This window comes from Artemia franciscana, chromosome 5, assembly GCF_032884065.1.
Source record: "Artemia franciscana chromosome 5, ASM3288406v1, whole genome shotgun sequence".
Classification (NCBI taxonomy): domain Eukaryota; kingdom Metazoa; phylum Arthropoda; class Branchiopoda; order Anostraca; family Artemiidae; genus Artemia; species Artemia franciscana.
In genome coordinates this window covers 25,685,264-25,702,550 of record NC_088867.1, presented here as the reverse complement: position 1 = coordinate 25,702,550, position 17,287 = coordinate 25,685,264, and the positions used below count along the sequence as shown (strand labels likewise).

The following is a 17,287-nucleotide window of genomic DNA, read 5'->3' as shown; positions in this document are numbered from 1 at the left end:
CTCCTTTTTTAAATGACAAAAAACTTAAGGGCAACTAGGGCCCCTCCCACGTTCATTTTTTCCCAAATTCACTGGCTAAAATTTTTGAGATAGCCATTTTTTTTCAGTATAATAGAAAAACCTAATCACTATGTCTTTGAGGACAACTTAATCCCCCACAGTCCCCAGGGGAAGGGCTGCAAGTTATGAACTTTGCTTATTGTTTACTTACAGTATTGGTTATTGGGAAGTATACAGAGGTTTTTTTGGAGGGGCATTTTTTTTTCTGGTGGGGGGAAAGGGTTACGTGGGAGGATTTCTCCATGGGGAAAGGGATTTTTCCATGAAGGGGGCACCAGATTTTCCAAAATTATTTAAATAAACAATCAGAAACTAAATAGAAAAACAAGTTTTTTCAACTAAAAGTAAGGAGGAACATTAAAACTTAAAATGAACAGAAATTACTACATATATAAGGGATCTGCCCCCTTTTCAATACATTGCTCTTTGTGCTAAAGTTTTTTTTAGTATTTTCAAAAGAGGTATTTATTGTAATTAAATGACCTTTGTGATTCAGAGGCCATTCTTAAAGAATCAGAACACAATTCAAACTTTAGCATAAAGGGCAAGGTACTGACAAGAGGGTGAACCCCCTCATATATGTAATAATTTCTGTTCGTTTTAAGTTTTAATGTTGCTCCTTACTTTCAGTTGAAAAAACTTGCTTTTATATTTAATTTCTATTACTTGGGTTGAAACTTGTCTGTTAGTCCCTAGGCCAAGGTGACCCAAATTAAAAAAAAAATATTAGATCAAATTAATGCAATGATTTATGGTCCACAAAAATGGGCCTAATACTTTCTGTCCTCTGTAAATAATGAACAAGATCCTGGTGTCACTATTGACAAAGAACTAAAATTCAGCACTCATACTGAGAGGTCTGCTGCTGGGGCTAGTTCAACTCAGGGACTGATTAAGCATACTCTTTCCACTTGTTCCTCTAAAGTTATCATCAGTCTTCTATACAAGGGACTGGTGCATCCCAAGCTTGAAGATGGAAGGTCTCTTGCCTGCCTTTATTAAAAAAAGAGGTCATCACTTTAAACTTGTCAAACAGTCTACAAAATTCAGAGTCTACACTCAATTCTTTTCCTTGCAAATTGTCCACAGTTGGAACAAACTATCTGAAGAAACAGTTACTGTTGATTCCATTCATGTTTTCAAATGAAGACTGGATGCTGAGTGGTCATCCACAGATCGTAAACCCAACTGGTATGCTACCATATATAAGTAATAAAAAAAGCATCATTATTTTATATAGCTTGTCTATGTTTTGCAATATCAGAAGAGTTTAACAAAGAAACAACTAATACAGCAGAACAAAAGTAGGAGAAATACCAATCAAGCATAAAAATGGTCAAGAAAAATTTAACACAAATGAAAAAGAAAAAAGGTCCAAGTACAAGAAATAAAATGAAATTTATGTGATTAATGGCAAAAACAAAAACAGAAAGGGTGGGGGATAAAATAAAATCACAGGTTAATTGAAAAACATTGCCTAATTTGCATTCTAAGTCAAATAATGTAATATAACAAAAAGCTGTAATATAACAAAAAGTCAAATTAGCTCCTTACTCAGGCAGTGCTATTGCACTGCCTATGATTGACTTAATATTAGTGTACATCCAATCATTTAGAAGTATTTTGGAAGTGAGGGACATCTCGAGCATCATGACAATCAGTTCATCAATATGATATATAAATGGCATGACCATTTGTTCTGGGATTAATTGCTCTACAGAGGGGGTGGTGTGTCAGTTGTTAGCAGAGCAGAGGAATTTGTGTCAAAGCTGGAGTTTAAGAGGTTCGCTTTTTCTCTTTGAGGTTTGCTTATTATTAATTTGAGCAGACTCACCAACTGAGCCAAAGCTAAGGCCACAAGGATCCTTTGGTTCAACACTCCAACCCGTCCCCCCTAATAAAAATCAAAAGTTTGGGGACTAGGTAAAAAACTTTCCCATCTTTATCACATACCTTGTCTGATGCCACAGCATCTTCCAGCTTAAGATCCAACCTATGAAATGACTCCAACCAGTATCTAACACAAGCAGGACATTATTCCATTAGATTTTTCCTTGTTTCCTCAGTCATCTGACATTTTTGCCCAGTTTGACAAGGTAGGTAACATATACTTCCACAGGGATTTTTTTGAGGGGTTTGAGTGTTTTGAGTCCTTTTTGATTTGGGAGGGGTCACTCTGTAGTATTTTTTTTTTCTGTAAGACTGACTACAAACTTTTGAATGGAGAATCCAATGGGGTGTTCTTGCCCATGAGATAAGCCTATATCCTTTTTTAATCGAAATAATAATAAAATAAAAACTAATTTTCGATATTTATTTTCAGTTGAAAATGTTCATAAAATATTGGCAAAGATGGTAATGGGGCCACAGGAAAATGACGTATGTGGAACGAAAATACGTTCAAGCCATAGCAATATTGTTATGATACTTTCAAAACTCCACGGTGCCTTTGGAGAAAATGGCACAAAGGTCCTTGATAGAAGATATTTGGAAAAAACATGGAAACTCATGGATAAGGTATTTACTTTTTTTCTCTGTGATTTATCTATTAACACAGCATATTAATGAAACTTTATTGGGGCTGAAGTAATGTAGGTTTAAGAAGTGGTGCAGTTGGCCTTAACCTTAATGGCTTTCACCTGTAAAATACTCATAGTATCTTAAAGTCCCCCAAAACCATTCTCTGCAGATTTTATTGAAATGAAGATGGGACACTTTCCCCCAGAAATGCAATCACGCAGTATTTGTCTACTGCTGCTGGTAATACTTGAAGATGCCAGTCTTTCAGTAATAACATAAAAACTCATGAATCCAGAACTGGACCTGCAAACCCATAAAAAACCACTTAGCTCTTTTTGAGATCCTGCAATCTTGCTGTCTACTAGGTACACATTGTGATTCCTCTTGATTGAACCCTCTTGACAGCCTTGTTGGTAACTATCATCACTAACATTTAATATAAAAAAAGACTAAAAGTAAAGAAGGACAAGAATCTAAACTGATGTCAATTCTAAGTCTCTAATGAAGGTGAAGATCTACAGCAGAAGAATTGTCACAGTGATGTTTCAAAATACATCCCACACATTTGCAGAAAACAAAAAGGACTAGTTCCAAAAGGCCCAATTTTGCAAAAGAAGAATAGAACGTATTAAGAAAGGGTCTCATTATTAAGAAAAGGCCTTTCAATGGATTTGAAGATGGAAACATTAATTCTCTGTTTACAAGGGAAGGGTCAACAGTGAACGTGCTCTTGGAAGACATAGAAAGAGTTGGCAGGGTGATTTTGGAAGTTACTATTAAACCTTCTGAAGCAAGCAAGCTGCTGGACATCAGATTGTATGCTCATCCCATAGTGTCTGAAGGCGGCACCACTTCTACAAACAACTCATTGCAGCACATAGCAACTAGAGGCCAGCATAGCTCCTCCTTTACCCTAATCTATTCAATGCTTTACTCTTTCTTCCCTCCTTTGAGGTTTCAATTTTCTTTGAAATTTTCATTTTGAACTCCCTCCCCCCCCCCATTTAGGGAAAAACTGTTTTATGTTTGGCCAAACAAACATCCTTCATCTCTTGAAAATGTCCTAGCCATCTCAATCTTCTTCCATTATAGACGTAGAAAATGCAATAGAATTACATTCTTCATGCAGCTTGTTGCCTGACTTATGGTCAGTCAAATGTGTCTGTAGACAATTCCTCTGGAAAACATTTGACAAACATGTCTTTTGCGAGTGCACACATTTCATAGCCATACTTGACCACTATCGCTGCCATGGCTTCCAGTATTCTATTTTTGGTTCACAGACTTATCTTCCTGTTCTTTCAGCTTGTTTTCAACTGTGAAAAAAAGAACACTCCAGGTCTTGAGTATTCTACTTTTTATTTCTTCATGGTATTCACCATGTTAACTAATAAGAACCTAGGTAGGTAAAGCTATATGCTTTGTTAATCTTCTTGTTGCCCAAAACGGGCAAGGAGGGGGCTGCTGCCTGCCCTCCTGTCTCTCTTCAACTCCCCCTCAACATATATTGAAAGTTTCAAACTGATGCCATCAGCTGTTGTTTATATATTGCTAATATTCCCATTTCACAACCAGCAAGGACAAAGTGTGTTTGATTGTATTTTGCATCTCTCTCAATATTTCCTTAAATAAAACCTTGATACTCTAAGCCTTTTTGAAAGATCTAGGATCAAACATGCCTTCTTTTCTTAATAAAAAACCTTACACGTTAACAATGTACTTGCATAACTTACGCCGGTGACTCTGCGAGGGGAGGGGGGGGGGTGTCAACCCCAGAGGCATAGTTATTTAATCTTTGGATTAGTTTAAATAAAATATCAAAATTTAGATTTGATGCATTAGGGTAAAAGAGGGTTGAAGGCAAATGGCTGCCCTCTGATCACTCTTGAATCTTAAAAGGGCACTGAAACTTTCTATTTCCAATTGAATGTGCCCTTTCCAAAGTCTATACGACCACCCTTACCATGAAAACTTTATATCTCAATAATGGGCAACTTGCATAGCTTACAACCCTTGCCCCTGGGGCTGGAATGGGGTTGGGCATCTCGAAGGCATGTCTATTTTACTTTTGGACTATTTTGAACAAATTGGCTATCTCAAGTATTGATTGGATGGGATTTGGGGAAAAAACGGTGTTTTTGTTTCCTTGTTGCCCTCCAATCAATTTTGACTCTAGAAAAGGGCTCTAGAACTGTCAATTTAAAATCGAATGAGCACCCTCCGAAGTTTATACGACCACTCCTTCCATATGAAGAGCCTCTGGGAATAAGTAAATAATAATACATTGGACCCTTATGGCTCTTTACTATAGGCAACGCTATAGGATTGCCTCTGATTGAAACAGGTGAGTAGAACTTTCAATTTCCCTTCTAATGAACGTTCAAAATTACAAAGGAGGAATATGAAGGGGTTGGATTTTTCGGGTGTAGGGGAACGCCTAGATATATTCTTAACATAAATGTTCAAGCCTATTCTTGCGCCCTGAGTTCTCAAAACATCCGAAAAATCATTAATTTTTCCAACATTGTCAACTAGGATGATAAATTCGTGAGCATATTCTAAATCTAGGAGAGTTTTACTATCCCATTTGATTCCATGGTCTCCCATAGCGATTGCCCCATTCCTTAGGACAAATTCCATCAAAATGAGCATTGGATGAAATTCTGCTTATTATCTATAAAACTGAGGACTAAAAGGGTCCGAGGATTTGGGCACTTCTTGATTATTAGTCTAAGAGTGGTTGACACATTCTCTCCCCTTTCTAAAACCACACTGTTCGTCCCTAAAGACTTTATCTATATAATCTCCAAGTCTAAAAAGTATCATCATACTAAGTAAACTGCTTCCTATAGAAACCAAGCTAATGCATCATTACCACGCTCACTTTTATCACTTTGCTTATAGAGGGATTTAATTGTAAGTCTAAACAATTTCTGTAGGGTTGACACAACCCCCCAGAGCCCTGGGGAAAGGGTCGTTAGTTGTGCCCTGGGGGCTTGTAAGTTTTTTTATGGAATGGCCGGTCGTATAAACTTCTGATGGGGCTCATTTGGTTTGAAATTGAAAGTTATAGTGACCTCTTTAAAAGTCAAAAGTGATTTGAAAGTAAGCAGCTTCCCTCCTCTGCGCGTATCATATCCCCAAGTACACCAAATCAAAAATTTGAGATAGCAATTCTGTTCAGCGTAATTGGAGGCTCTGGAAATTATGTCTTTGAGGATGACAACCACCCCACAGGCCTCAGGGTATCAGTTGTAAGTTATGCCCCGGGGGAATATAAGGTTTTATAGAAAGGGCGGTCGTATATGCTTTGCAAGAGTTTCGTTGGATTGGTAATAAGAAGTTTTAGTGCCCTTTTTAAGCGTCAAATTGATCAGAGGGCAGCCACCCCTCCCTCCACGTCGTGTTTTCTCGAATAGTATTTAATAGGAATTTTGAGATAGACTAATAGGACTTTTGAGATAAATCATATTACAAGGCTTTTGGGGTTATTACAAGCCACCAGAGCATGGGAGGCAAGGGTTATAAGGTATCCCCGGGGGGCATTTAAGGTTTTTATGGAACGGATGGTTGTATAAACTTAAGAAGTGCCTCATGAGGTTGAAAATTTTGAAGCTCTAGTTTCATTTTAAGAGTAAAAAATGATGAAGGTCAACTAGCACCCCCCCCCCTAACTACCCGTTTTTTCATGAAATGCATCTGATCGAAATCGTGGTACGCTTTTTAGTTATAGTACGCTTTTTAAGAGTCAAAAGTGGTTTGAGAGTGACCAGCCATTCACCTCCAACTTCCATCATTCCCTCCTCCCCGCAAAAAAAAAAAAATCAAAACAAAGTTTGAGACATTTATTTTTTCAGCATTGTTGAAAGGTTCAATAATTATGCGTTTGAAGGTGTCAACCCCCATGATTTGCGGCCTTTTTTACGCTTGGTAGATTATTTGATTCTATTTTTGCCCATTTTTATGGCACTTGGTATTTACCAAGTGACGTATAGTAATCCGTAATTTCTGTCTGTCTGTCTGTCGGCCGGTCCCGGTTTTGCTAGTTTGAGCACTTCCAGATAAGCTAGGACAATGAAAGTTGGCAGGCGTATCAGGAACCAGATTAGATTAAAAAAATAAAAAAAACTATTTTTTTTAGCTGAAAGTAAGGAGTGACATCAAAACTTAAAACGAACAGAAATTACTCCGTATATGAAATGAGTTGTCCCCTCCGCAATCCCTCGCTCTTTACGCTAAAGCTTTTAATTGTTTCAAAAAGTAGAATTGTGGCAGAGTCAAACTTTAGCGTAAAGAGCGAGGGATTGCGGAGGGGACAACTCATTTCATATACGGGGTAATTTCTGTTCGTTTTAAGTTCTAATGTCGCTCCTTACTTTCAGCTAAAAAAATTTTTTTTTTTTTATTTAATTTCTGAACGTTTTCGAATTAATGCATGTTTGGTTTTGGCTCTCCGCACATAAATTATTAAAATAAAATTTGTATATTAATTCTTTTTTTGGCTAAAGGGCTTTCTCTTAGTTTTGATCAGACGATTTTGAGAAATAAGGGGTGGAGAAGGAGGCCTAGTTGCCCTCCAATTTTTCGGTTACTTAAAAAGGCAACTAGAACTTTTAATTTTTAACGAACGTTTTTATTAGTAAAAAATATACGTAACTTAAGAATTAACTTACGTAACAAACTTTCATAACCTTATATTTTTATTATGTATACGAGGGGGTTTGTACCCTCGTTAATACCTCGCTCTTTACACTAAATCGTAAGTTTTGTCCCAATTCTTTAAGAATGACCCCTGAATCAGAAAGGCCGTAGAATAAATAGTTGAAATTACTAAAAATACTTTAGCATAAAGAGCAAGGTATTTATCTCCTCCTAAATACCTCGCTCTTTATGCTAAAGTATTTTTAGAACCCCTCATATGCGTAATAATCTCTGTTCGTTTTAATTTTCAATGCTACTTCTTCCTTTCATTTGAAAAAACGTTTTCGTGTTTATTTTTCATTGTTTTCTTATAGTAATGCTAGAGAATCCTGCGCCCTTGTCATTGAATTTTTCTTCCCCCATGACAAATTCCTCCAAGGAAAGATCCTCCAACATAGCCCCCTCTCCTCAGCCCCACCCCCAAACAAAATAAAATCCCCCTGAAAACGTCTGTACACTTTCCAATAACCATTACTATATGTAAACACTGGTCAAAGTTTGTAACTTGCAGCCCCTCCCCCAGAGATTGTGGGGGAGTAAATCATCCCCAAAGACATAGTTATTATGGTTTTCGACTATCCTGAACAAAATGGCTATCTCAAAATTTTGATCCGTTGACTTTGGGAAAAAAATGAGCGTGGGAGGGGGCCTAGATGCCCTCCAAGTTTTTTGGTCACTTAAAGAGCACTAGAACTTTCCATTTCCGTTAGAATGAGCCCTCTTACGACATTGTAGGACCACTTGGTCGATACGATGACCCCTGGGAAAAAAAAACAAACAAATAAACACGCACCCGTGATTTGTCTTCTGGCAAAAAATACAAAATTCCACATTTTTGTAGATAGGAGCTTGAAAATTCTACAGTAGGGTTCTCTGATACGCTGAATCTGATGGTGTCATTTTCGTTAAGATCCTGCGACTTTTAGGGGGTGTTTCCTCCTATTTCCCTAAATAAGGGAAGTTTTCTCGGGCTCGTAACTTTTGATGGGTAAGACTAAACTTGATGAAACTTATATATTTAAAATCAGCATTAAAATGCGATTCTTTTGATGTAGCTATTGATATCAAAATTCAATTTTTTAGAGTTTTGGTTACTATTGAGCCGGGTCGCTCCTTACTACAGTTCGTTACCACGAACTGTTTGATAGAAATAGTTCCTTCCCCGATTCAACCATCTGGGGGGGGGGGCGAGTGAACAAGATAGTTGAGAAGAATTGTATTGGCCGATAAAATAAATGATTGTTCTTCTTAAGTATGGCTTGTGGTAAACCCTAAAAAAGGAGAACAAGAATGACTATTTGATGTTTACTCTCTTAGACAATCTTTCTTAGACAATCTCTTAGACAATTTTCCTGAAAAGTTTCCTGAAAAAAGTGCTTCTCTTTTCCGTAAATAAAAGAGAAAAAATATCGATCTACTTCAATCAAAGACGTAGGCGTCTAAGGCTTATGTATTATTTATGTGAAAGCACATGGCTCTTTTCCTGGTTTTGTAAGGTATGACATAGAACAGGCGAAACTGACAAAATTTTTAAACAAGAAAAAAGAACTGGAAAGAAGATAACATTTTGAGAAAAATTTCACATTGACAATTCGGAATAATCAACAGCTGTAATTAAGTAAAGATAGTATAAAGAAATCACCGCTGATGAAGTTGGCTCTGATAGATGAAGTTGATATATTCATTCGAAGATAATTAATTTGTACTTTAATTGCACAATTTCAAGGGGGAGGAAATCTGTGTTTTACTGCTTGGAATTTCATTTCAGACCATATTTTGACTTTATTTTTGCTCATTCTTGGCTTAATGGAGCTCTTTACTTTTCTTTGCAAAACTTGTTTTGTGGAAAAAGTTTTTTAAATTAATTATGTGAAAATCCAGTGGGTAAGGGTAAATTACAAGGTAAATTAGTTTTGGAACCGGTCTTACCAGTCCCACTTGCTGATATCCTCATTGAAAATAGCACAGATTGAACTACTTGTATTTTTCTTACAGTTTACTTCACTCTTACGCTAAGTTAGCCAATCTTTCCTCCAAAATGTTCATTATAAATGATCTATATAACACAATCTTGATATCTACACTCTAACGCAACGCAAGAATAGAGATTGATTCAATTCTTGTGTAACTTTATGCGTCACTGGGCAAGCTGTGCGTTTCTTGTCGCAAGTGTGGCGCAGAGCTTGATAGTGATAATACTACACACTGAGCTTGTTTTCTCTATTCTAGAATGATTTCTATTAATATTTTTTGTGCAATACTATTTATGTCAATTAAAGTATCAGTCTTAAACAGCTCGTTGATAACTTGAACCTTTTTGTCTCATATAGAATCACAAATGCAATTTTTCTCACTTTTTTATTTGTTATTCTTCTAGGTGGTGCGGCACTGCCAACATCCAAAGTTAAATCTGAAGAATTCTCCACCTTATATTTTAGACATCCTTCCAGATACGTATCAACATTTGAAACTGATCTTTCAAAGCTACGAGTCTAATCCTGAGGTGCTTAAGAGAGTGAGAATTGCACCTTTTTTCTTCTTTTCTTTCTTATTCTAGAAAATCAGGAGCTATTATTTGGATTTGTCAAAACATTAGTAGGTACAAAAAAACCTGTTTCATTATGCAATACTATTTTTTATGATGTTTTCCTGTTTATTTCTCCCTGCAATATTAGGATTTTATTATTGAGGACGTTACTGCTGCTTGTGCGAAGTGTTCGCTTTTTAATTCATATCAAATTATAATTTTCCAGCTAATTAACTGCCAAATTCGGTTTATTTTGCGAAAGGTGTATTTCTTTGCTAATTATGATGTTTGCCTATTATGACACGATCAAATTGGCGCTTCGAAAATAGATTTTAATATAAAGGATAGACGAAGAAACAAAAAGAGGAGTCGGTACTCAAGGGTGTATCCAGGCTTTTTGCTCGGAAGGGGGCGGGGATAAAAAAATGTAAAAAAGCGGTTCTAAATTTGTTTATATTCATTTTTGTTGCGTTTTTATGAGTTGTATAAAAGTTTCGGGAGGGGGAGGTTTCAAAGCTGGTCCCCCTCCTCTGCATACGGACTTGCTGGTGCTCAAGGTAATGTAAACTGTTAAATCAAACAGTTTGCATAGCTAAAAAAATTGCATCATCGTACATTGTGGAAGTAATATTATTTGAAAGATCGTTTGCATCGAGACATAATCGTTTGCAACGATTCACATATTGTTATTGTAGATATATAGATTCATTTGCATAGAATTCTTTTGAATCATAACTACGAACAATTTACAACATATATGCACAAAATAACGCTTTTCATAATGGAATATGACTTTTATCAACACCTTGGAGTAGAAATTTTATAACAAACTCCGTAAAAATATAATCCGGTGACGTTCTAAGAAGCCAGGCAACCCTCCGTAATTTCTGAAAATACCTGCCTCTTAATAATATTTTGCCAAATGTAACATTGCTAAAATATACCTCAAAGAGCTCAAATCTCAGATTTAGAATACCTTTTACTTTGGCTGCCCTTGACCCCTTTAGCCTATCCTTTATGCCGCCTTTGGACAAGGAAGCCCTACCACCCTTTCCCAAAAGCAGTATTCTGAGTGCCCTACCTATCTTTATAAGAACTGCAATCCCAAGTCACCATTTGAAGACTAAAACCTTAAATTTCTTATTCAGTTCTTGAAATTCTGTATTATGTTCTTGTATTACGCAACTTTGTATAATAAATTTTTTTTTCCCCTATTTATTCCGTTTTCAAAACATTCAAACTTCGGAGGTATTATATGAAATTGAAACTGATGCTTAACAGAGTTCCGGTGATTCTGTTCTAGTCCTATTTCATTTTGTGATACCTTATTTGTTTCTATTTACTAATGGTATCGTCTTTTTAGATTGACTATTTCGTGTTATTTCTTGACAATTTGGGAAGAAAATGCAAACAAGCAATAAGACTATTCAAAGAGGGGAAAGAACAACTTTGGGATGCCTCTTCCCATTTTAGAAGAAACCTGATGAAGCTTAGTTTAGTTTTTAGTCATATGTTGGCTGAGCTTAGAGCTCTCTTTCCAAATGGACAATATGCCGGTGATCAGTTTAGAATTACCAAAAGTGATGCGGCGGATTTTTGGCGTACCTCATTTGGTGATAGGTAAGACTTATCAATGAGTCCATGTAAAGCGAGTCATAGCAAATAAGCCACTGGGCTCTAGCCCTTCTTCATTCACAAGGTTTTCATAATATATGAATAGTTATAGAAATGCATATACACACACGCACACACACACACACACACACACACACACACATATATATATATATATATATATATATATATATATATATATATATATATATATATATATATAATATTATATTCTTATAAAAATATGAATTATAAAATATGTGTTTTACTGCTTGAAATTTCATTTCAGACCATTTATTTGACTTTGACTTTAATTTTGCTCATTCTTGGCTTAATGGAGCTCTTTACTTTTCTTTGAAAAACTTGTTTTGTGGAAAAAGTTTTTTAAATTAATTATGTGAAAATCCAGTAGATAATAAATCTGCTCACATGATTGAAACTGAATTTCTGCTTACCCTTCAACATTCATATAACATAATTTATCATAAAAAAGGAAAGAAAACAAATCCATTCGAGAACTAGTTTAAAGTAAAGACATAACAAAAAAAAGAGAAAAATATACAATATATAACTAGCTAGTGTAATTATTATTTCAAACCCGACTAAACTGTGTTGGTCGTTTTTAAAAGAATCTTATACTATATAACTCCCGTTATCTGACTGGGTTAGAGCTCCAGGTACGACGTTTGAACGCACCGCAGTGGTCTTGGGCACCACCTCACCTATAACAGTAAAGCCTTGTTGCGCATAAAGATGATTTAAAATTTATAATTTGTCTTTGAAATTTCTTAACGCAAGTTTAAATCATGATACTCATATTCTCATCCCCCCATTAAAAAAAAAATGGCCCGAAAGAGAGAAGAATTGAAAAATTAAGGCCTAAAATTTTACTGTTTTTTTGTATTTTTATTGTATCCCAATTCTCGGAAGGGATCTCTCCCTAAGAGTCAGGCCTATGAAGCTGTGCCTAAAACCTAGGGGTGTCACTCACATTATACTAACCTTTTTTGGCAGTGTAAACAAGATTTTATACTTTTCACTTGTCTTGCTTAACTTAGTCTTCTACTGGGCAATATTGAGCTCAATTAGTAGCTGAATCCGCCTAGGATTCCTTTTGTCTGCTTCTATTACTGGCACATGGTTCTACAGTATTTTACCATCACTTTTTCTGTCATCGATTTTTCGGTTATTGCCAAAATGTCATTGTCTTTTTTTGTCATCGGACAAGGCGACATTGTTTTTTTTGTCATCGTAAAAAGTGTCATCATTTTTTTCGGTTATCCGATAAAGTGTCATTGTTTTCTTTTCAGTCATAAAAAAGTTCGTGGTACCGAACTGTAAATAAGGAACCTATTATACTGGTTCCAAATATATAAGTTTCGTTAAGCTTAGTTTTACCCATAAAAGGCTATGAGTCTGAGAAAATTTGCCTGATTTTCTTAAAGGAGGGGGGGGGACACCCTCTAAAAGCCAAAGAATCCTAATGAAAATAATACCATCAGGTTTAGCATATGAGAGAACTCTATTATAGAGGTTTGAAGCTCCTATCTGCAAAAATGTGGAGTTTTGTAATTTTTTTTTGTCAAAAGAAAGATCATGGATGCGTGTTTATTTGTTTTTCTTGTTTTCCAGGGTGATTGTATCGAGAGAGACATCCTAGAACATCAAGAGAGGGCTCATTTGAGTGCAAATTAAACATTCTGATACCCATTTTAAGTGACCAAAAGGAATGGAGGGACACCCCCCCTCCCATCCCCCTTTCCCCCAAAAAATTGTCCGGTCAAAATTTTGATATTGCGATTTTCTTCCACATAGTTGAAAAGTCTCAAAACTGTGCCTTTGGAGATAACATACCCCTCCCCCAACACCTGGGGATCGATCTTTAAGTTATAAAAATTTTCAATTGTTTACGTTTAGTACAGGTATTTGTTATTTGGCAGTATACAGACATTTTTTTTGGTGGGGGGGATTTTAGCTTGGGGTGAGTTTCCGTGGGGATTATTTTCCGTGTGGAGGGAATTTTCCTGGGGTGAATTTTCGAGGGGGAAATTTCACACTAGGGGGATTTGACAGAACTCCATGACGAAATTCTTTTTATATGTCTTACTTTCTCTTTGCCTGCTCAATTCTGCACTTGGGGATGTTCTGGGGATATTTTCAGCGGGATTACTGGGAAATAATTTCCACAGAAAGTGGGATTTCCGAAGTGATTGGAAAAACGATTAGAACTTTTCAAAACAGTTTTTTTTTAAATGAAAGTATGCTAAGGAGAATTTTTCTGGCTGAATCCTCTGCAAGAAATTTTACGGAGAGGGGGTTTCAGTCAGGACGGAATTGTCCTAAAGGAATTTTACGGGTATTTGTGTATTTTATGGGGAGAAGCTTTCCACGGAGGAGTCTCCTGTGAGGGGAGTATTCATGGAGGGGGATCCAGATTTACCGGTATTATTTAAAAACGATCTGGAATTAAATATAAAAAACTTATTTTCAGTTGCAAAAAAAATATGTTTAAAAAAATTTTATTATAAAAAAGATCAATTTTTTTTTGGCATCGCAAAAAAGTGCAATTATTTTTGTAATTAATGATTACCAATTTTTCTAATGATAGGCATGGCTACCAGACATTGAATCCATAAGAGATTGGTTAAAGGATCACATATATAATTGATAATAATTCTTATACATTACGAATGTCAAAATTTTCCAGAAAAGAAGCTAACTACGTAAAACACAAAGGAAAGTCATAAAAACTCTAATATTCTAGAGATCGATTGGTCTGTAAGATTTCTGATATTCAATAGGGTCTGGACAGTCTCTTTCACACCCAAGAAAGAAGGCTGTAAATGAAATTCTCTACAAAATAATTTTGTCCTAAAAAAAAAGACAACACACACAATTAAATTTATATAGAATATCATGGTACTATAACCTATTAAAACCTGATAATTATTTTGCTGTTCTCTGCGTAGTTTATTTTCTTGCCATCGCAAAAATTGTCATTGCAGTGAGTGACACTAAATCCCATTTATTTTTCCCTCGATTTTTCCATCGTTTTCAGGTCTCATAAATTAATACAGCCCAATATTTCTTGATTTTTCTCCTGGTCATCGAAGTGTTCTTTGCTAAATTTTCCTTCAGGTTTCAAGCGAATCGGGAAAAAGAAATTTGTTGGCCCATTTTTGGGTGTAACAAAAGATTGTGATGATAATTTTTTTTCGTCTTCATTGAGGTTTCATGAAGAAGAAGGAAGGTCTGCTTGTCTGAAGTTTCAAGCAGATCAAATAAAAAGTTGTACCAAAAATAATTTGGCCCATTTGCTCGTTTTTCAGGAGAACCGATTTTTTGGAGGATGTGGATAAAAGTTTCAAGTCGATTTAAAAAACAAATTTTTTGGCCAATTTTAGGGTTAACCACGTCTGCACTTGCAGATTTGAGTTTCGATCCGTTCAGAAAATTTTCTAGCTTTGTGTTTTTCCGAAAAAATACGTCCACATCCTAACAGTCTTTAACGTATCAGAAGTCACAAGAACAGACCAGGTGTTAACCCCCCCCCCACCTCTACAAAAGACCAAGATAACATAAGAAGGTATCGTATTTGGTGAACTTTCAAGACATCACAAATATTTAAAGTTTTATTTTGACATCTCATTGAAATAGCCGCAAGGATGTTTGTCGTAAAAAAATAGCTGCCGACATGAGTGACCGTAAGAATATTTCAAAGAGGGAGAAGAGCCCAAAAAGAATTCTAACAAGGGAGGGAGGAGGAAGAAAAGGTTTAAACAAAATGTTTTACCAGAAAGTGTTTAAAAAATTCGAATATTTTATGCGACCTTTCCCTTCTAGGAGGGGGTGAGGGCTACTAGGTATGTTCCTCCCCTCCCCCCCTTACGGCACATATGTAGGGGTTGAGGACTCAAAGTGATCCCCTTCCACTTTTATGTTACATTAATGTTACATTCACATGGTTACCTGCACTTAAGGGGGAGTGTTGGGAGGATTTGACATCATTAGGTCCATCAGTAAATTTCCGGGGGGGGGGAGCAATTGCTACCAGGAGCTTTGTCTTTACCAAATAAGAATATTTCGACTTTTTTGTTTAATACATTTTTCAATATCTACTTGTTTCTTCGGGGAAAACAAGTTTTAGACCCCCCTCCCCTAAGAAATACTTGAAGGGTAAATTTTGTTAGAGATGATATTATTGGAAATACTGGATATAAATATTAACTGCAATAATTATAGATGCGACTGTTTTTGCAATCTCCTATGGATTCAATTACGTCAACATCGGGAAAACTGGCAGTTTTTTTTCAAAATATTTTGCCAAAAAGTATAGAAAATTTGAATATTTTATGCAACCTTTCCCTTTTAGGAAGGGTGAAGGCTGCCAGGTATGTCCTCCCCTCCCCTTATGGCACATATGTTGGGGTTGAGGACTCCAAGTAATCCCCTTCCACTCTTATTTTGAATTATTGTTACATTTACACGATTACCTGCACTTAAGGGGGAGTGGTGGGAGGATTTGACATCATAAGGTCCACCAGTAAATTTACCAGGGTGGGGGGGGGGAAGCAATTGCTACCAGGAGCTTTGTCTTTACCAAATAAGAAAATTTCAACTTTTTTGTTTAATATTTTACAACTTTTTCGGGGAACTTTTCGTCATTTTTATATTTCATAAATTTATGCCTATGCTAAAATAAGTAAGTAAGTAAGACGGGACTAGACCCTTAAGGTTCAGACCGGTGATGCTGATCTCCGTTTTGGGACCCTAAACAACGCTAAAATAAAACAACACAATTTTTTTGTAACGACAGAAAAGACACTGACCCTTCGTCTGATGACCATAAAAACAGTGACACCCCTTGCAACACATTTGGTGATATGTAGAATATGAATTAGTATAATTTAAACTGAAAAACAACTGTTAGATTGCAATACGTAATAGAACCATAAAATTTGATAATTTTTTTTTCTATTTTGTTAGAACACTTTTCTGGGTGTAAATCTTTTGGCACGCTCATCATTGATTTCAACAATGTGTCACTATGACTCAGGAAAACATAGAAAAGGAAATGGTCAGATCCGACCCGTCCAGAATTCTTATGGATCAAACCTTCTGTGTCGCCAATCAACATAAATGTTAGAATGGCGCCACATATTTTTTTAATTTTTTAGGTTAAAGATAAAAAATGCCACTTTCAAATATCAGGGGCTGGGGGCATTTTTTTATTTAAAAAAATAAGGAATACATATAATTCAATTACTAGGGTGGTAATTACCCCCTTCTCCCTGTGATTGTCAAAAGCTATGCCTCAGACAATATATATTCGAGCATCCGTATTTGGTTCAGTTTTATATGGCTTTTATCATCCCTGGATTCCGCTTTCGTTTGTATTATTATTAAAACTAGTAATTATTAAAATAAAATATTAGTAAATTATATCAGTCACGTGCAATCTCCTATGAATTCGGTCATCCCTGGTAAAAAAAAAAAATAAGGTACTTCGTCTAATTACTGATAAAAGTGTTATCACTTTTTGCAATGACCGAAAAAACAATGACTCTTTTTCTCTAATGACAAGGTAATTTTGTTTCAAAGTGTCTGAACATGTTGGTGCATCGTTAATGTCAAATGTTTTCCCGACTTTAGGTATTTGTAAAGCAATTTTGATGATTTTTGTTGGTTATACGGGCTGACGCTGCTAGTGACTCTTGAAAGAGTCATTATTATTTTATTCCTTTCCTTTGCTCCCTGCTGTATATTGAAGTAATTGACGGGGCTTTGAACCCTTAATGGAGTTGTAAACAAAATTTTAGCAAATATATCTCAAATAAGATGAGGCTAGTTCTCTTATGAAGAATG

General features: G+C 35.9%; 1 protein-coding gene across 5 annotated transcripts in view; it reads left to right on the top strand.

Annotated features, from left to right (window-relative positions):
- The window catches only part of LOC136027160 (E3 ubiquitin-protein ligase CBL-B-like), an 81,517-nt gene that overhangs the window by 6,200 nt on the left and 58,030 nt on the right, over positions 1 to 17,287 (top strand). For 4 of the 5 annotated variants that reach the window (XM_065704151.1, XM_065704153.1, XM_065704154.1 and 1 more), the window contains exons 2-4: positions 2,384 to 2,577; positions 9,659 to 9,796; positions 11,172 to 11,428. In XM_065704151.1, coding sequence (XP_065560223.1) covers positions 2,384 to 2,577; positions 9,659 to 9,796; positions 11,172 to 11,428 — 589 coding nt within the window. The remainder of the gene's footprint in view (positions 1 to 2,383; positions 2,578 to 9,658; positions 9,797 to 11,171; positions 11,429 to 17,287) is intronic. The other variant, XM_065704152.1, reaches the window with a different exon arrangement.